Raw genomic sequence first — 22255 nt, 5'->3', positions numbered from 1 at the left:
TAAAGATATTATTTTTCTAGAGAAAATTGGTCAAAACTGAAATATCTAAACATGTTAAGAATTTGGGATGAAAGAGTAAAATCTCAAAATTAAAATTAAATACCTACTACAAGCTTCCAAGGCTATAAAAATGAGTAAGAAAGACTTTTTTTTTTTTTTCAAGAAGGTTATGCCCTAACTGGGGACTGAATCCTTACAGCTTGGATTCAATCAGCCTGGTCAGAATGAGAAGGGGCATTTAATCTACACAGGACTGTCCCTTTGACAGGCTTTTTAGATGGGACAGTTTCACTCAGAAAGAGAAGTAGGTGTGCACCTAATATGATGAATAGTTCAAAAATCAGCTTTGGGGAGTTCCCTTTGTGGCTCAGCAGTTAATGATCTTGACTAGCATCCATGAGGATGCAGGTTCCATCCCTGGTCTCACTCAGTGGGTTAAGTATCTGGCTTTGCTGTGAGCTGTGGTGTAGGTCACAGACGTGGCTCAGATGGTGTAGATGAGCAGCTACAGCTCTGATTCAACCTCTAGCCTGGGAACATCCATATACCATGGGTTCAGCCCTAAAAGGCAAAAAATAGAAAGTAAAAATAAAAATTAGATTTAGAATAGAGAGCATGGTGACCAAAGTTAGAGCTGGAATAAATGAGCCATGTCCTTGGAATAGCCATTACAAAGGAAAGTTCAAGCAGACACATGAATAGGATTTTATACTCTCTCCTTTCTCCATCAGGATGCATTTGAAAGGCTTAATGACAAATGGCAGTCAAGATTAGGGCAACCAGCTCTGGGTCAAACTCCTAAGAACATAACTAGACAAGCTCATATGGAATGAGGAAAACATGTACTAGAAATCCAACTAGTGTGGGCAGCTTCAGAGTTCATCCCTAGACTGAGATGCAGGGTCATCAGAAGAGAAGGCAAGGCGGGGAATGGGGGAGTTGTGTTGGTTGTGACCACCAGACTTTGCCCAGGATTACTGAGACAGAGCAACCCTAGGACCAGAGTTCCTTTCTCCAGTTCTAAAAGTGTTCACTCCATTTTAAGTGGCATGCCTGAATGGTCAGAGGGAACTGTTCAACCAAGGTCTGGATAAAATGACTACAGAGCAGTGAGGAGGACCACTGAAGCAGAGCAAAATATCCAAAAGATGTATCTATATCAAATAGTGAAAAATCCAAATGAGTGAGTCATTTCCTTCCTCTCCTGGAAAATGATATGTATTCTCCAAGACTCTTCCAGTGTCACCTCTTACAGGAAGCCTTCCTTGATCATTCCAACATATTGACTTCCTCTTTTCTGATTCATTTTTTCCTGTATTAAGAAGCCTTCTAGTTCTTATGATAGTAACAGGTAAATAAATATTTATACTTCAGATGCATTTGGTTATAAGAATCTTTCCTACATCAACATCAAGACTAGTGCACAACAGGTAATCAATAGATGCTATTGCCATAAAAGAGAAAAAGTAAAAGGAACAGGGAAGGAGGGGAGAATGAAGGGAGAAAGAAGGAAGGGAAGAAGGGAGGAGAGGAGGACAAAGGGAGGCTGGTTCAGTACGTAACTGAATGTTCTCAGACCTGGCCTGGCTTCTGGTCCCTGCAATCACCCACCTCTGCCCCCTCCTTCCTCACATCTGGGCCTCCTGCTCTCCCTTAGCAGGCTTAAGCACCTGCAGTGCTCAGGATCAATCCCACTGAGGCAGTGAGAACTGAAGCCTAATTTTCCATAGTTCAGCACTGCATTCGTTCCAGAAGCTATACTCCTGAGAGTGAGTTCCCACAAGGCCAGGGCTCCTGAGTTTCACTGTGTTGCTACTCCCTAGGCCCCTGGCTAGGGCTCCTCCACCTGCTGAGCAGAGGCCAGATGGCTACCTCACTCCCAGACACGCTTTAACCACTCACCCCCCTTACCTGTTTTAACTGGATTTGGTCCCTCACTGCAGATCACTATCCCATATTCCTCCCAGCAGGCCTAAGGCCCAGCTAGATCTCAAACTCTAACAAGAATGAAACATGGAATCATTTTGGGGGACCCTTTCTGTATGCAAAGGAAGGGTAAGGGGCACTCCACTCTGCTTGGGAATGTTTAAGAAGTAATTTAGGAAAGCATTTTCACTTAAACACACTCAAAAAGCCCTTTAAATATGCTGCTTTTCATGTTAGGAAATGTTGGTAGAAACTCAGATTTGTTGTGAAAGAAGTAATTAATTTTCAGGATATCTGCTCTGCTTCTTTTTTTTTTTTCTTTCTTTCTTTTTTCTTTTTAGGGCAGCACCTGTGGCATATGGAAACTCCCAGGCTAGGGGTCAAATTGGAGCTGAAGCTGATGCCCTAAACCAAAGCCACAGCAATGTGGGATCTGAGCTGTGTCTGCGACCTACACCACAGCACAAGGCAATGCCAGATCCTTAACCCACGAGCGAGGCCAGGGATCGAACCTCCATCCTCACGGATACTAGTCAGGCTTATTACCACTGAGCCACAATGGGAACTCCCTGTTCTGCTTTTTAAAAAAGGAATCTTATACCTGATGCTCATTCTATTGATATTAAGGTATCATTTTAATGCAAAAGATCCATGCAAGGAAAACCCTTGGAACACCTGAAAGAGCCGGGGGAATTATAATGACTCAGATACTTTAGCCAAACAGGAGCCATGATTGATCATGGGGAAAAGGCTGTGTGCTTACTGCCAAATAAATAATAAATACTTACACACAATAGTTACTAAATTAGTGTTGAATGAATGAACATGTTTTCACATGTGTGTTTGTATGTAGAAATGGGTGATGGATAAGTAGAGATACACTGATAGTACCTATTTGATGACACCAAATGGTTTTACAATTTCACTGCTTTTGAAATGCATTTGGCACTTTACCTTGTTAAACTTCTGGACTCCTTTGAGGGGCACAAGGAGAGCAAGAAGCCTTTGGCAGTGGAGAAGGGCATAATATACGCAGTGTTTTCATTCTAGAAAAGTGGTTTCCAATGGATTCCGTCTGGGGCTGAGTGTTTATTTAGTGGTAGTTGCTTATATGGAGAGTTTTTAAAATTAACCTGCCAAAAGGATAAGGTCTAAAATTATAGCATTGATACAAATACATGTTATGTATGTATGTATATATGTATATAATTTAGAAAGAAGCCCTACAAATTTATGTGTATAAAAAGCCAACTTTAAATTGCTACTCTGTCAACAACAATGTCATTTCAAATGCCTAACATTAGCCTCAGACTTCAACACTCAGGAGCTTGGACAGACTTAAAGGGGAAGCAAATCCTATAAACCATGCCCTGTTTGGATTCTGTCACCTGGTTCTGGTCTTTGGTGAGTTAGTGTGACAAAGGAAAGGACATGCATTATCTAAAGTAAGAGATGGTATATTTTGTTCTGGTCTGTTACAGAATGATCTGAAGGGAATCAAGGAAGTAGTCTTTAATTCTTCTTTTTCTTTCTAATTCTGCTTCTTGACACAATTTAAGACTGGCTGCAAAGTTTTTTTTTTATTATTATGTATTCCAAAAATACAACATCATAAGACTTTGGACATGTAAACCATGCTTACTGCATATAAGTAAACATGTATTTAAAATGCAATGTGCTCTAAGACTAAATATCAAATACACAAAAATGGGATATGAATCTGAACAGCAATCCAGAGGTAACATTAAGATATGCTATTTTATGTACTTTCAAATTATCAACTGAGTTTAGAACTTGTGAACATAAGCCAAGGAAAGTATCATCCATACTGTAGCTGCATATTTCCCTGGCTTTCCTTCATTTTTTCCTGGTATGAACACTACTTGTGCAAGGAAAAGGTGATTCTGAAGAGCAAAAATGTATTAAAAATCACAGAGGAGCAAAGGCACAAGTCCTGAGTGGGACTCAAGAACCCAGTCTTCTCATGGAAACTTTTGTATTTCAGAAGCTGTATAATCTTGAAGATAGCAGCAAATCTCCACGTCACATTTCTCTCAACCATTAAAATAATAATAATAGTAATAAAACACTGATCTCATTTAAGTATTGTGGCAGATAGCACTGTGTCGTTACCACCCCATTTCCTCTTCCTGGGAACTCTAGAAGACTCCTTTCTTCCCAGGCTTCCTTGTAGTTTGGTTGAGGGTCACTTGCCTGAATTCTAGCCAGTGAGACAGGAGCAGACATGATGTAAGCCATTCACAAACTGCTTTGTACCTACATTCTACAAGATCCACCAGTTCGTTCTTCCTATTCTGTGACTGTAGCCATGGATCACAGAGTGTAACTACAAGATTGGGAAGCAAGCTGAGGTTCTGTATCACTCATGAAGGACAATCTGAGTAGGACAGCCACCAATCCTAGTCACACTACAACATGAGCAAGAAATTAGCTTTATTCTTTGAAGTCACTAAGATCTTTAGGTGTCACCACAGCATAATACAGCCTACCCTGATTAAGAAATGGATGGAATGAGAACATAAAATTTGTTTTATGTATCAGTGTGCTCTATAGCTATGCAGGGTAGTCCTGGGAGCAGTGATGGAAAGCTTGTAAAAAATTAATAGAACATCTAAGGTTTCTTGACCTTATACCTACATGAGTAACACAAAGGCTTCCTGAAAAGCAGAATCCAGACAATTCTTACTTAAATATTAGTATATTCATTTGCCCTTAACTTATCTAGGAGATATATACAGAGATGATCCACTTTACCAAGTATTTCAAGTGAAATGACTAAGTGTTGGGACCCTGCCTATGTTTACAACAATGCCAGTGCCTCTAAGTTCCTGAAAAGAGTGACCTCTGGTCAAAAAGATGAAAATCCACACCTACGTGGAATAATTCTCTTACTTTAAAATCAGAACTTAGAGGATGATTGTGACCATTTTTAAAATCTCCTTTTAGAAGATCTTATCTTGATATAAGCACTCAAAAAGAACAGCAGAATGCTAAGATCATGAATAATCCAATTTTGTATAGATTGATTTTGTCTAAATTTCAAGTACAACTTGTACAGAATTAGGAGAAAGCCCTCCTGAGAACCTTAAAAAAATGGTACCTTAAGACACCATTATTATTTTTTCTGTGGTGTCAAATTTTATTGATAAAATTATATAGTCAATTGAGGAATTATTCTCTTCAGAGGCTTTTAAAGGGATATTAACCCAAGTAAATAAAAGGAATCATTGACCAAATCCAAGCAGATTAAATCAATTCAAGTATTCCTTATTGATGATTATTACCTGTTATTTAAAAATACTACTGACAGGATTAATATATTCTGTTATAGAATCAGAAGGCCAAATATCAGTTCAGAGAAGGCTAAAAATATTCCTTAAATTTGATTTTTAAATGTAGCTTTCCAAATATCAGACATATATTTTAGAGCAATCTTGACATCTCCAGAAGTGCATAAATAAATTTAAACCTGTCAATGACCTACTTTAATGAAAGAAATTACAGCTATCTTAAATACTTGTAATTTATACTTATAATGATGCTGAGTTGCTAATTTTAGAATTCAGAAATTAAAAATTATGGCAAATAACTGCATTTAGCAAAATCAACCATCTAGAGGACAGTCAAGTACATACTTCAGGTAAACAGAAAACTGAGTTTGCCTATTCCTGAATGTTTTACCATTGCTAAAAATTCACAATGTATCTTTCCACTCAGGTTGCAAGAACCACAAGGAAATACAGGCCAATGCACTAGAGTTCATTCGATACACACCAACCACAGATAGACATATTGAAACAAAGCAGTTTGACAAGAGTACCTGAACTGCAGCTGGCCTTCCCACAGAGCAGGGACTACTCACTGCCTGCTGAAATATCCACCCTCCCCTTCTTCCTTAGAAAATGGAACATTTTCTTTGATGAGCACATTGCTTCTTGGAATAAAACTATATTATCCGTGAACGAACATCTGATCAAGTTCAAAGATAATGTGGGACTTTAGGTAAAGCTGCTTGAAGAAAAGTGGCTCATCTCTTAGGATGCATATTTTTTATTTTTTGCCATTCCTTCTCCTTCTGATCCCCATATTTACGATGGCTAGAGTCCTAAAGCCATCATGGACCCTGAGTTCTGGGCAGTAGAAAGAAAGAGCAAAAAAGCAAGAGCTTGAGTCCTTGAAGACAGCATGGGATTACCACACGCCACTCTAATCCATATCTAGGCTACTTTTACAGGGAACAGAAATATATTTCTATCTCCTTTATGCCATTACTATTTTGAGTTTTTCTGTTAGGGGCAGGTAAAGTGATTTTAACTTATAGAATTAGTCAAAAAATTCAGCTTTTTTCCCCCAATAACCAAGAACAATTAATTGTTTAGCTAATTCGTTGTTTTAACTTGATGACTTTGTATATGTAGACTCAATTTTACTTTTTAAAATCTTATTTAACAGTATTAGTCAAATTTGTTAAAGTACTAATATGTCATGCAAGAAAATCAGCACTATGAATGACTTGTTTTAATGTTTCTCACATATTATAAGAAACCCAAAGATAAAAATCTACTTCGGAATCCAGTAAACTCATAAGGAAAAACCTCCCTTCTGATTCTCAAAGCATACCCAAAGAGAGAGAGAGAGAAAGAGAGAGAGAGAGAGAATCCTATGTCTTTATATTTTCTAAGGTAATTTGGAGAGGAAGAAAATACTCTGCTATAGAATGTGCATTGATTGGCATATGATAATATGAAGAGCACTTTCTAGTTTAAACTATTTTCTATCATTTCTATTTCCAACATTCTGTTATTTGTGTTGGTTTGTTTGTTTAGCTCTGCCCACAGTACACATATGTTCCTGGGCCAGGGATCAAACCCATGCCACAGCTGTACCCAGAGCCACAGAAGTGACAACGCTGGATCCTTACCCTGCTGAGCCACAGGAAACTCCACAACATTTTACCTTAAGAAACCTATTGATTCTTACATAGGAACAATGGTTAAAGTTTTAATTTTCAAATAAAATTTATACCGAAACATCCTGATGATGATTTATAACGGATTACATTTGTTAAAGTTGGGGGGATCAAGTTAACAAGCAGTAACTTGTTTTTTTGAAAAGCTAAAGTTTTATATAATCATATCTACTCCAACATGTACATGAAAAGAGGAAGCAACAGAAAGAGGGAGAGAGAAAGAGTAAGAGAGAAAACAAACTTATTATGTCCATCTGAGTCCTAAAAGAAAAGGACCCTATTCTATTGTATACATTTTTCCTCCCTTAATATGCAATATGGGCTGAGGCTAGAAAAGCTTTCCTCTTTCAACCTAGAAATAAAAACAATAAATAGTTCCAAGATTTTAGTTTCAAAAAAAATCTCCCAGTACAGGACTCTCTTTCTTACTCATCTCACTTTGATCTCTTTTTATTTCTCCTCTAAAAAAGAAGGAAAGAAAAAGCAAAGTGCCAATACTAATTTCTTTCTTATTTTTCACAGTAAGTTGCTGATATATTAAGCTCTCAGACTACAAAGTCATAATTTTTAAGTCATTATGATGAAAAAAAGACAAAACCCACAAGTCTCCAGATGTATTGTTTTAGGATTCATATATATGTGTTCATCTCAATAGCTTACAGCTGCTATAGCTTTATACCAAAGGTCTAAATACAAAGCTTGATGAGAACAACAGTATTCCACATATTTTGAAGTCAGTCAAAAATAAAATTTAGGAACACCCAGGGTCTTTCTATTTTAATTTTCTGGAAGATTATAATTTTCATGGTTGATGACTACTGCAAAATTGATTTTCTTTAAAGTATCAGAGAATTACTAAACATTTTATGGTTGGTATAGTAAAATATATTTTAAGTAAAATAATGTTTAGGACTTACCACCTCCTCCTCCAAGAAGACTGGCATTTGCTGTTGAAAAGAAAACAAAACAAAAGACATTAAATAATATATAAAAATATATGCCAGAGAAGTTCAAGAAAATGCCAGTAATTATCACATCTCATTCATATCTATAAGTATATAGAGCATATATATATCACAATATACTTTCATATAAAGACAAAAATTCAAATATTTGACTATTTTACCTCCCTTTCCTCTTCAAATGACTATTTTTATAATGTGCTTCCTTCTAATAAAATAAAGTATATATCGTGATCCTTTTATTTCCATTCTGAATCTAAATTAATCTTCTGGTTTCTCCATTTTATCAAACAGAGTTAGGGCAATGTTATTTAGGCAATTTCAATGATTTCAAAGGACAATGTAACAAGAAAGTATAATGATAATTTTAATTAAATTAAACACCATCAAATAAAGCTATCTCAAGACACTTTGCAATAAGAACTAACTCTTAAATAGTGACAGATTTATTCCTCTTTGCATTAATTTTTTTTGAGGGGAAGAAATAAATTTTAGACATTTTTATAAAACAATGATGTGTCATTTCTTATCCATTTATCCATTAATCTAGCACACATAATTACAGAAGCTGAATAAGAAGAAAAATATAAGAAAATTCCAATTAGGTTTTTTTTTTCAAGAGATCAACTTTTCAGAAAGTTTCATTGCAGTTTTCTGCTAAAGTATTAAGCAAACTTAATGCCTTTGATTATCTAGTCCCTGCAAAAGCCAGAAAATAGAAGCCCTGTAGCAACATAAAGTATGTGGCACCCAGGGTACTTTTGTTTGTGAAGAAAACTGAGCTATCAAAAGAATAAAGAAATCTTTTAAGAAAAAGAATTAGGAATATTTAACTTAAATTTTAGTGTGTTGTACACATTCCACAAACTACCATAACTAAGAAAAGCAAATATCAGTGTTAGTGATTCTATCAGTAAATAATGGAGCATTATAAATGCCTGTTATCATCTGTGATGGTTTGCCAATTGTTAAAACACTAAAGAAAACATCATGAAAATGCATGGAAGGTTTCTCAATAAGTCAATATTTGAGCATTAAATCTTGTTTCATATGATCTTCTGGTACAGGGCCATTTAATTGCGGCTCTGGCCTCCTCCCTCACCCCCTACCCAGTGCTATTATCACAAATATCGACTGTGTAGCAATGCCATTAATCAACCATAAAGAGGAGTTCCCGTCGTGGCTCAGTGGTTAACGAATCCAACTAGGAACCATGAGGTTACAGGTTTGATCCCTGGCCTTGCTCAGTGGGTAAGGATCTGGCGTTGCTGTGAGCTGTGGTGTAGGTCATACACAAGGCTCAGATCCTGCGTTGCTGTGGCTCTGGCATAGGCTGGCAGCTACAGCTCCGATTCGACCCCTAGCCTGGGAACCTCCATATGCCGCGGGTGCGGCCCTAGAAAAGATGACAAAAAAAAAAAAAAAAAAAAAAAGCCCATAAAGAAAACTCACTTCTGATGTTATAAAGTCATTTGCCACCCTGCCACCTCAGGTCCTCCAAATTCTTCTTACATCACAGTGAAAATATATAGTATTTACATAAATTGTAACCAGGACTTAAAAGTCCTGCCACAAATCAAACTTTGTAACAGACGAAGTGGTAACTTGCCAAGGGGGCATAAGGAAAGGTTGTCACAAATTCTGTTTAAGTTCCATACCTCTTAGGGGATGGCAGAAATTCCCTGTCTCTTGGCTAATCCAAACATTTTCTTAAAAACCTTAGCTACATGCATTAATAAAGCTGCCTGGCATTCACATTCCTGATGATTTTTATTTTTATATTTGATGGACAACTACTTCTATCTATAGGTTTTCCAGATCCCTAGAACTCCATCCACTGTCCTCCAATGTGCACGTTTATTCATAAAGGAAAACTTATTTCCAACAACAAACAACGACAATAATGAATAGTGGTTTTACACTCAAAGCAATATGCCCAGAATCACAGTAACACGGTATAACCTATTTTCACTCCATGTTTTGCTCAATAAAGGTGGAGGCTGCCTGTTTTGAGAGCACAGCCCAAACCCCATCTGTTTAACCAGGCATTTGTCCAATAGATGTGGGTGGATGAGTGGGAGTTGGTGTAGGAACTGGAATTCCAGTCCAGAAGAACGATCAAGTCAGTTAATGTCAGGTACGTGCTCATGTCTAGATGAGCATATCTGGTCATATTTTAGCATCCACATAGAACTATTTTATACAACTGTGACATCTACATAGGGCACAATCACTTTTAAGATCATTTCATATGCATTACCATTCATGCAACAGAATCTTAATCTAAGCTGCTTAAATATATTCAAAGCAATTCTAATAACTATAATCCTGATAATGATTTTCCTAAAGAACCCATCAAATTTAAGTGTATTTTATCAATTTCTGTTCCTAACAATTAAAGGTAAAATGTTTATTAGGAAAAATATCAAGGCAATTTTCTTCAGTAAAAGTGGCATAAATGTAGGCAAATAAAATAAACCTTTATTATAATTTCTAATATTAATTTATCTTCACAAAGCACCCTATATACCTAATTCTCAACAGTTATTGGTCAGGTGGATTAATGTTATTTCTTCCATTTTACAAAAGTGAAAATGATTTTGTGTGTCTAAAATTAACAGCCATTTAATTTTTACTTAGGTATATCTCAATTAGATAGAAAACCCCTCAAGATAAGGCCTGAATTTAATATTTTGGCCTGCATTTAATAAGCTCTCAATACATGTTTTTTAATACTGAGATAACTGGCATGTTTATTCCAACTTCATTATTGACATATAAAAGTTTTTTGTTTATGCTAGTGTGTGGAAAGAGCAAACTTTGTTCCTTTTTCTTCCTGTAAGGTCAAGGACTGTCAAAGAAACTCTTAAAAGTTTCTTTGGAAATAGTGGTTAAGAGTGTACAAAATATGTCTGTACATTTATGTCCATATCTAAGTTCCTTGCTAAAGGGAATTTTAGATATGACTCTTGTTATTCCCAGAGTTTGACAGAGCAGGAAAAGGAGAAAGGAGCAAAGAAAGCTTGAAGTTAACACACATGATGTTACTGCTTCTAAAATGAGATTTTGAAATCTCTTCTCTGAGAATGGCTACTATCAACATGGTTTTTCTTTCCTATTTTCCTAAATAAAATGCCCCTCTATTACCAGAGGTGGTAGAGGAAAAAAATCAGACTACAGTACTTGTCTCAAAGACTGATTCAATACGAAACTAAAATGAGCCATTACAAATCAATGAATCTGCATATTGAAATTTTTCCTCCCCAAAGTAACAACTCTATGATATTAACGGTTCCACTGCTTAAAAAGCAAAAACAACATTGAACATACATTAGGAGTAAGGGTTGCCAAAATCTAATTTCCAAGTGGCAAATATGGAGAATTTAAGCAAATGACTAATTTTTAAAGTTTATGAGAAATTGTTCTCTTCCATTTGAACTCAGTTTTGAATTTTTAAATTAAAATTATCAAATTATACATATTTATAAATATTCATTTTTAAATTATCAAAACCAAAAGAAAGCGAACACAAGGTAGGAAGTTTTTCCTTGGGATAATTAACCTAAACGAAAAATAATCATTGTAGTTGCCAATAGTGTCATTATTTTATGTTTTTCTTAAAATACAAATGGAATATTATATTACCATTTTCCCAAAAAAACAAATTCTTAAATGACCCTCTTTTGTATCTGTCTTTTTTAAGAATATTGTTATAATTAAATTGTGGATCAAATGATGAAAAGTAAGATTACTCTATAAGTAACTTTAATCACTAGAAGTTCCGAGATGGAACACAAGTCTATGACATTTATTAGAAATGCAAGACAAAGCTATAATTTATTATGGATCTATACAGGGTAAATAACAAGAATACTGAACTGACAGCCAGGTACCCTCTATTTTAATTCTGCCTCAGTTACAAAACAGCAGGTGATCTGAGCAAGCCATAGTCAACTGTATTCCTTTTTTATAATTCCATCAGGAAACTTAGAATTAACCAGGAATGGCAAACAGGTTTCAAATAATCCTGATTCATTGATTACAAGAGATTGTACCACTCATTTGAGAAGGATTCTAAAGCTAAATCTAAGTTCAGTAGAGAAGAGAACCATGATCGATTAATAATGTTGGCCATAGTCAGAGGGAGATAGCAGAATTAAAATGGCAGCACACATGCCATATACTAGGGAATTCCTGGGTCAGATGACTTCCCCTAAACTTGACAGTTTTTGATGTAATGAAATTTGATTCAATAATCTTGATAACAAAACTGCTAACCTAACATGTACCAACATTGTACTTTAGAAGGCCTAATAAGCTCCTGCAGCTTTCTGAGTCTGAAAGAACTCAGTCTGTGAAATAATCCAGAGCTGGCAGAGGTAACCCCTGTTCACTGTGAGTCAAACTGGCCTGTTGTGCTTTCATTCCACTTGCCCAGTAATTTCTATTATCTGTATTTAGTAATTATTTGTTTTTCCATTCCATTTCTATCTCCACCCGAGACTATCTGTCAAACAAGCAACAGCCTGGGAGACTAGTCTTTAAACATTGATTAAAAGTATTTGTGAAGGGTTTTAGTTTGCTTTTCATCATTATAAAGGAAATTATAGCTGCTTTCATCCTAACAGGATCCTGACCACCTAGTTTAGCTTATTTATTCTGCTTTCTTATTACAGTAGAGCACATGGGATGTCAAAATGATTGTTGGCAAAAACTTCCCCAGGGGCTCTACTTAAAACACCATTTCATTCACAACTAGTTATTCTAAAAGATACAAAAGCCAACATATCACCCTTTAGAATGGCACATATTATATTCCCTGCACTTTGAAATCAAAGAAGACCTAAAAAAAAAAAAATCCGTTAAGATTAAATCCCAAGCATGTGCATGAGTCTAGAGCCTCTTTATACAGAGAGCAACCATCTCAACTGACAGCTCTGGAAATACAATCCACACAGACAAATACAGCCTTCAATTTGGCAACAGCTCTCTGTTCATGATTAACTAGATTTACACCTTCTAAACAAAATCAAGAATGCCAGAGGTTTGGGCAATGGTATAATTTCCTGCTTTGAAGCTGACAAAGAGAGAAAATTAAGAACAGGCTTAACTACCTCACAGGTAGAAAGCAGGTAAAAACACATAATGAATAATTCACATTTCATACTTACTGTAGAATTCAAAGGAATCATTGATTGTTCTGGGGTCTGTGTGGCTGAATAAGCTATAAGCCACCATGAAGACAAAAATAGAATATAATGAGTGCTACTTTTGATGAATAGGTGAAAGGGCAGCAGGAAATGGAAAACTTACTTAGGGGTAACAACAAATGAGACAAAATGGAATTATGCTTGAACTATAAGAGAAGAGCTAAAGCTGTCCCGGTTTTGCCAACCTGATGTCACAAGCTATCACTCTGGGTGCTCGGGGACTACTAGGAATACTGCGACATGGGGATAAAACCACTTATTTTGTCCAATTCTTTCATTTTACAAAAGTGGAAAGTTCAAGAGTATCAGAGATGTTAGTAATTTGCCTAGGATCAAACGCAGGAGAAGAACATAGAGCCTGCTATGCAATACTGCCAATTTCAAATTGGAATTATATATACATATATATATGTGTGTGTGTAGATGTATATACATATATGTGTGTGTGTGTGTATACATATATATGATTGTATTGTTTGTTCCTCTGAAATCACATCTAAAGATGGTAACAGAACACAATGTGCATGGGGTCTACCAAGCATTACCCTACTGAAGATCATCTAATTTAATTATTAAAGGGTGAACTAAAGCAGTGGCAGTTCCTGCAGCTTCATAATGCAAAGCAACGAAAGCCAAATGAGAGGAATCAGCATGTGCTTCCACATTCCAGGCATCCTTCTTGACACTGTGCTCTGAATCAGTTGTAATTCTGATAATGACAACACTGGCTCAGTTACAAAAATGCGATTGCTTAAGTAACTTGATCTGGGGCTTTCCAAAGAGTGAACAAGCATGTCTAAAAAGGGGGAAAAATGAGTTCAAATGTACATTAGCATTGTAGCTGTAATGATACAAGACCCTTAAACAGGAGTTTTAAGTTGTCTTTGACAAGAAAGATTTTGAACTCAAACCAATTCCCAATTTGAAGGATGGAAGATGCACTTATTTGAGGGAATGTGATACACTTTTAACCTGATGAAAACATAAGCCTGAACATGCGCCCTCATTTACATACTTCTTGGGAAAACTAATTTGTTTTAATAAAACTAAAGAGTATCTTTTTAAAAAGTGATTTATATGGTTGCCTTACTTCATCTTTCTTAGAATATTATAGAATATTTATTTCTCTCCAATAATGAAACTGCAAATGAGTTTTTCTACAAGGTTTATTTTAGTTTACATTTTAAATAAGACAAAAGAATAATTTTCAGTCATAGTAAAGAGATGGGAAGATTGAGACAGAGACCCTCAAAGGGTAAAGATTTGTGGTCAAAAGAAATGAACAACGTGCTTCCTTGAGACACTTATCAAGCAGTAAAATCCATTAAAGTGGAGGCCATGTTTGTTGGTGTCAACAGTACCATACAGAATACTTGGCAAAGAGTAGGGACTGAATAAATACATGTTAAATACATAACTAAGGGAATGAATGTAAGATGGGAAAGAGAATGTGGAGAGAGGGAAAGTCATATTTCTGGGACAGGTGAGAGAGCTATAGTAATAGACAATGACTCCTACACAACTTCACAAACAAGTGAGGCTATGCCAGGAGGAAGCCAAACAGATCACGGTCCAATCCCAGGCTCTATCGTCGTCCTTGAGAAAAGTTCTTTAAACTCCAATTGATTACCTAATCTCTTATATTAATAAACCATTTGGTAAAATAATGATCATGGTACAGGTGAGCTGAGAGCCATAAAGCTGATAACTTATGTGAACTTGCCCCACGGTGCCTGGAAAATGCTGAGGCTCAGTAATGTCAGTTCCATCCGTGACCTTGATTACAATGCTCCTCTGGAAGACAGGCTAGAGGTTAATAGAAAACCTCCATGGACAGTAGGGGCTTAATAAAAGCATTCAGACCAATCCTCACTTGGCAGGGACCGGGGCCATGTTCATCTTAGAGAACTGTAGTTCTCTGCCTTCAATCTGAGATGTCCTGTGCTTTACCCACATCAGAGTTTGGGGAAGAAACTAGGACTTCTGCACAGAGCAGAGTGAGGGAAAAGGGCAACTTCAAATTATTATTATTATTTTTTAACTCTGTCTTTGGGCTTAGGACAATTTTAAAATAACTCTGGAGAGTTCCCGTTGTGGCACAGCAGAAATGAATCTGACTAGTATCCCTGAGGATATGGGTTTGATCCCTGGCCTCGCTCAGTAGGTCAAGGATCTACCATTGCCATGAGCTGTGGTGTAGGTCACAGACATGGCTCGGATCCTGCATTGCTGTGGCTATGGTGCAGGCTCGCAGCTACAGCTCAAATTCCCCTTGGCCTGGGAACCTCCATATGCTGTGGGTACAGCCCTAAAAAGTAAAAAAAAAAAAAAAAAAAAAAAAAAATTAAAAACAAAAATAAATAAAAATAACTCTATGAGCCTGAAAAGAAAATGGATGTCATTATTTTGCATATTATACTTTCTCCCGCTTCTGTATTATTTTGACTATTCAGTTCTATAAAAATGCTGTATATTTTATGCCAGATAATTTCTGTTTACTCCTCAAGATCCGTTCTGTCCACTTGCCCCAGTTCTCCGGCCAAAGTGATTTGACTATATACATGGCATCAACGGGTCCTCTTACCCTCTGGCTCTAGTTGAGTGCAGCCAATGGGGAGCCCTGTCAGGAGCTAGTGGGAGAGGTGAGAATGAGTTGAAGTTACTTATTATCCTGGTTCTCTTCCTGTAAGCTTAACCTGACCTGACTATGTCCCTTTAATAAAGGTCACTGCTCTAATCAAGGCCATTTAGTTTATAACATGACTTCCCCTCCTTTTGGGTTCTGATATGTCTCCCTAAACTCTTGAGCTTGGAGTTGTAACAGCCTTTGGTTCCTTGACATTCTCTTATACTATAGCTATCTTCAACCCTTGTGCTTAATCTCTTTTTAAATAAGCCGTCCTTGAAATATCCTAATTTGACTATGCCAAGGTTCCTGCTGGGACCTTGACTGAACAAATATGGTTTGTACAGACTGGACACAACTGGCTAGCCTAAAACACACATCCCTTCCCAAACTAACTCTCTTAGTTCAGAACTGTTACGAGAATGACTCGTGTTCTTGTGTTACCATTTGAGAAATAATCAATATAGCAGACTAAAGTTTTCCTTATTAATTTAAAAATATAAAATACATTAAAAATAAACATATAAAATATTAAACAATATATGTTCATTTGACCATATGAATCAAGTACTTTATTAAGGAGTTCCTAATACGGCCCAGTGAGTTAAGAATCTGACTGCAGTGGCTCAGGTCACTGCAAAGGTGCAGGTTTGATCCCTGGCCCTGTGTAGTCACTTAAAGGATTCGGCATTGCTGCAGCTGCACTGTAGACCACAACTGCAGCTCAGATTTAATCTCTGGCCCTGGAACCTCGATATGCCATGGGTGCGGCCATTAAAAAATAAAAGAATTTTATTAAAAAAACTCAATTCTTCTTATCTTCTATTCCTTTCCATACTTTCCGCCATATTCATATATAAACATATATAATTGAGTCTTTCTGGGATTATTATTTAAAAATAATGGGTTCTACTATAAAAATTACCATGCAATCTAATTTTCTAATTTATTATTACAGTAAGGGACCTAAATAAAAAAAATAATATATAACATAATATAATTTTCACAAGTTTGAGTGAAACAATTCTCATTATTAGGGGGCCCTTAGATTTTTTTCTAATTCTGCCATTATAGAAAAAACTCCAGTAATAATCCTTGTGTGTGTGTGTCGGGGGGTGGGTGTGGGTGTATTCCTACACACTAACGCTTATATCTTATAGAACAAATCATCCAAAATATTTATAGATAAAATAGCATATGTATTTTCAATCTTAAATAGTTAGTAATTATTAAAATTAAACTTGAGTTTAGCAATTATTAAAATTTTAATCTAGCAATTAAAAAATTCAAAAAAGAAAAAAAATCTAACATTCCTAAGTATACACTGGGAAGCACATAAAACATCAGGATCATTTTATATCTGTCAATAAATAACCTGAATCAAAATGTCTTGACTTATAGATGATGTTCACTGGACTGCTTCTGATTTAACTGTAAAATGTGTCAGTGAAAAGTTCTCATTTATACCTGAAAAGCTATTCAGTTGGAATTTCTGACTAATTTCAAATATATAAATTGTTAATGGTCTGTTTTTAATGTAAAAATAACAGAGCCATCTCAACTGATGGTGAGCCTCCTTAACCACTTTCTTTCATGTTTACTAGAGACAAACTGTGACAGGTCTTGAGCTTCAAAGCAAACTTAAAAACTTGGCTAGAAAAATTAGAGAATGTTTCCCCTTACTTTCTAATTAAATTTCTTATAAATTTAAAAGTATTCTGCAGAAGTTTAAAGATAAAGAAGTTCAGTAGATATTAACTTATTAGAAAGATATGGAAGGGAAAGTGATCAAAAACACAAGGAGAAATAAGAATGCTTCAGCTCAGTATGGATGGTAAGGCCAAGTACAACTATTTCTTTTCTAAATTATTAGAGTATATGAAGACTTCCTCTAGCCAACCTCAGAGTCTATCCCACTTACATTAAAGAAAATTCATTAGAATTCGTTTCATTTTTACTTTCTCTAATCTAAATGCATCATTTTAAAGAAATACATCAATGAACTTCAGCTCATTTAAGTCTTGTTACACAGCTAAAGCATGCAAATGACAGAGGAACTGAACCAACACTTCATTCGTCATCATGCAATACCTGAATCAGTTCTGCTCTAACTACTTGCACCAAATTTGGCCTTGTGGCATGACCAACTTAGGAAAATTTTAAAACTAGCTCTTGGATGAGTCATTTCTATCAATCAAAAAGTCATGCTCTGAATCATCAAGCCAGTAGACAAGCTGACACATATTTTGGTAAGCTTACCAAGGCAGAAAATATGCCCATTATCACAATCAACTTAAGTAATATATAAATAGTTCATGATGACAATTTTTTAAGCATCTATTATTTATTAGGCAATGCTAAAGAGTCAATCTGTATGTATTACAACTGAGAAGTTCCTATTACAACTGAGGCTACTATAGAGAGAGAGAGTTGCTTGCCCCAAAGTCGTGAGCTGGTGAGTTAGTAATCACCCCAACATTTGAGCCCTTTCATCCAACATCTACCCAATTATTTTTAGAGTATGCCAGACTATCACTCAAAGAATTATTTCATTTCTCCTGAATTATTTCAAAATACATGGATATCCAATACAAAGGATCATAACAGACTACTACATGCAACTATAAGACAAAAAAAACAGAAAACCTAGAAGAAATGGACAAATTCTTAGAAAAGTACAATCTTCAAAGATTAAACCAAGATGAAATAGAAAAGATGAATGGACCAATCACAAGAACTGAAACTGAAACTCTGATTAAAAAACTTCCAACAAGCAAAAGTCCAGGACCAGATGGCCTCACAGGCAAATTCTATCAAACATTTAGAGAAGAGCTAACACCTATCCTTCTGAAACTATATCAAAAAAAATTGCAGAGGAAGGGATACTCCCAAACTCATTCCATGAGGCCATCATCACCCTGATACCAAAACCAGACAAAGATACCAAAAAAAAGGAAAACTACTGGCCAATTTCACTGATGAATATTGATGCAAAAATCCTCAACAATATACTAGTAAACCACATCCACCAATACATTAAAAGGATTGTACATCATGATCAAGTGGGATTTATCCCAGGGATGCAAGGGTTCCTCATATCCACAAATCCATCAGTGTGATACACCACATTAACAAACTGAAGAATGAAAACCATATAATCCTCTCAATAGATGCAGAAAAAGCCTTTGACAAAATCCAACACCCATTTCTGATAAAAATCCTTCAGAAAGTGGGCATAGAGGGAACCTACCTCAACATAATAAAGGCCATATATGACAAATGCATAGCTAACATCATTCTCAATGGTGAAAAACTGAAAGAATTCCCACTGAGGCCAGGAACAAGGCAAGAATGTCCACTCCCATCACACTATTCAACATAGTTTTGGAAGTCCTAGCCACAGCAATCAGAGAAGTAAAAGAAATAAAAGGAATCCAAATTGGAAAGGAAGAAGTAACACTATCACTATTTGCAGATGACATGATACTATACCTAGAGAATCCTAAAGACTCTACCAGAAAACTGTTAGAGCTCATCCACGAATTTGGCAAAGTCACAGGATACAAATTAATACACAGAAATTGACGGCATTTCTATACGCTAACAATGAAAGAGCAGAAAAAGAAACTAGGGAAGCAATCCCGTTTACCACTGCATCCAAAAAAATAAAATACCTAGGAGTAAACCTACCTAAAGAGACCAAAGACCTGTACTCTGAAAACTACAAGACACTGAGGAAAGAAATCAAAGATGACACAGATAGATGGAAAGACATGTCATGCTCGTGGATTGGAAGAGTTAAAATTATCAAAATGACTACACTACCTAAGGCAATATACAAATTCAATGCAATCCCTATCAAATTACCAAGGACATTTTTCACAGAACTCAAACAAAATATTTTAAAGTTTGTTTGGAAGCACGAAAGACACAGAATAGCCAAAGACACCCTGAAAAAGAAAGATGGAGCTGGAGGAATCAGGCTCCTGGACTTCCGATTATACTACAAAGCTACAATCATCGAAACTGTGTGGTAGTGGCACAAAGACAGAAATATAGATCAGTGGAACAGGATAGAAAGCCCAGAATCAGACCCATGCACCTACAGTCAACTCATCTATGACAAAGGAGGCAAGAATATACAATGGAGAAAGGACAGCTTGTTCACTAAGTGGTGCTGGGAAACCTGGACAGCCACATGGGAAAGAAGGAAATTAGAACCCTCCCTAACACCATACACAAAAATAAACTCCCAATGGATTAAAGACCGAGATCTAAGACCAGACACTATAAAACTCTTAGAAGAAAACATAGGGCAAACACTCTCTGACATAAACCACAGCAACATCTTCTCAGATCCGCCTCTTAGAGTATTGACAATAAAAACAAACAAATGGGACCTAATCAAACTTCAAAGTTTCTGCACAGCAAAGGAAACCCTAAACAAAATGAAGAGACAACCCACAGAATGGGAGAAAACCTTTGCAAGTGAAGCAACTGACAAGGGATTCATCTCCAAAATTTATAAACACCTTCTGCTGCTCCATACCAAACAAACAAACAAACACACACACCCAAAATGGGCAGAAGATCTAAACAGACAGTTCTCCAAAGAAGACATACAGATGGCCAAAAAACACATGAAAAGATGTTCAACATCACTCATATTAGAGAAATGAAAATCAAAACCACTCTGAGGTACCACATTACACCAGCCAGATGGCCATCATCAAAAAGTCTACAAACAATAAGTGCTGGAGAGGGTGTAGGGAAAAGGGAATCCTATTACACTGTTGATGGGAATGTAAACTGGGGCAACCTCTGTGGAAAACAGTATGAAGATTCCTCAGAAAACTAAAAATAGAATTACCATTTGATCCAGCAACCCCACTCCTGGGCATCTATCCAAAGAAAACCATGGCTCGAAAAGATACATGTACTCCAATGTTCATTGCAGCACTCTATACAATAGCCAAAACATGGAAACAACGTAAATGTCCATCGACAGAGGAGTTGATAAAGAAGAGGTGGTACATATACACAATGGAATATTACTCAGCCATTAAAAGGAATGAAATACCAGAATTTTTAGCAACATGGCTGAACTTAGAAATTATCATGCTAAGTGAAGTCAGTCAGACAGCAAGACACCAACATCAAATGCTTTCACTGACATGTAGAATCTGAAAAAAGGGCAGACTGAACTTCTTTGCAGAATAGATGCTGACTCACAGACTCATGGTCTCCAGAGGAGACAGTTTGGGGGGTGGGGAGATGTACTTGGGCTGTAGGATGGAAATCCTGTGAAATTGGATTGTTACGAACATTATACAACTACAGATGTGATAAATTCATTTGAGTAATAAAAAAAAGAGAAAAAAATACATGGATATCCAATACCCACGATAAACAATGAATTCAAATAACACCATTGCTAAGGTTGTATTACTAGTTTTTTAATCTAACTAGTTACCAAAATGGACAGCATTTACATACATCATACAACTTAAAATTATAAAAATTTATTTATCTTTAGTTATACTTTGTCCATGTCACTAACACTATTCTAATAATCAGCAATTTAGATCTTATAAAATCGGAAATAGTCTGTAAGGGAAAACTCCTTTAAAACATTACATTTACTCTTCTGATAACATTAGAAATGGGAATTCAAAAAGAAACCTCTCAGTATGATTTTATGCAACATGAACAATTATGCATACACTGCTATCGATGAGAGTATGTATTTCTCAATTAACAAGGCTTTTGACTTGAGTTCAGTTAAATTTATCAAACCAAAAATAGTATGTTAAAGTTTGGCTTTCATCATGTAAATGCAAACTGGGTAATGTAAGATTTTATATACTTACAGCGAAATACACAAAATGAAAATAAATACATACTTTCATTTGTCCTAAATTTCTATCATTAGCACTCCTCATCCTTGAACTTAGAATTATCAAATAAAGAATAATTTGGGGAGTTCCAATTGTGGCTCAGTGGTAAAAAACCTGACTAGAATCCATGAGGACATGGGTTCAATCCCTGACCTCATTCAGTGGGTTAAGGATCCAGTGCTGCTGTGAGCTGTGGTGTTGGTCATAGATGCAGTTTGGATCCCATGTTGCTGTGGCTATGGTGAAGGCAAGCAACGGGTACAGCTCTGATTTGACCCCTAGCCTGGGAACTTCCATATGCCATGGGTACAGCACTAGAAAGACAAAAAAAAGAATAATTTTGATAACTTAAGATAACAAATAAAAATCATAAACGTTTTTCTCTTTCCTAAATTAAATTACATAGGCCTAATAATTCTATTTTTAAATTATGGTTGCCTTCTATTAGTGTGCAATAAAATTTTACATTGCTCAAGGATGTAATAAATATATCATTATGTTTATGCAAACTAGAAGCATCAAAAAAATCTCTGAAACATAGAAAAATGTAACTTTATCAACATCAGCCTTAATCAATTACAAAAAAGACCCATTTTTTTTCTATACACAGGACACAAATTATAATTTGCATCCTGTGAATATCA

The 22255-nt window shown here is 36.0% G+C and overlaps 1 protein-coding gene across 5 annotated transcripts in view; it reads right to left on the bottom strand.

Annotated features, from left to right (window-relative positions):
* The window catches only part of MACROD2 (MACRO domain containing 2), a 2051742-nt gene that overhangs the window by 1582713 nt on the left and 446774 nt on the right, over positions 1–22255 (bottom strand). For all 5 annotated transcript variants that reach the window (XM_021077529.1, XM_021077532.1, XM_021077531.1 and 2 more), the window contains exon 4: positions 7834–7863. In XM_021077529.1, coding sequence (XP_020933188.1) covers positions 7834–7863 — 30 coding nt within the window. The remainder of the gene's footprint in view (positions 1–7833; positions 7864–22255) is intronic.

This window comes from Sus scrofa, chromosome 17, assembly GCF_000003025.6.
Source record: "Sus scrofa isolate TJ Tabasco breed Duroc chromosome 17, Sscrofa11.1, whole genome shotgun sequence".
Lineage (NCBI taxonomy): Eukaryota > Metazoa > Chordata > Mammalia > Artiodactyla > Suidae > Sus > Sus scrofa.
The sequence above is the reverse complement of the archived record's forward strand: the minus strand, read 5'-3'. Positions and strand labels throughout refer to the sequence as shown.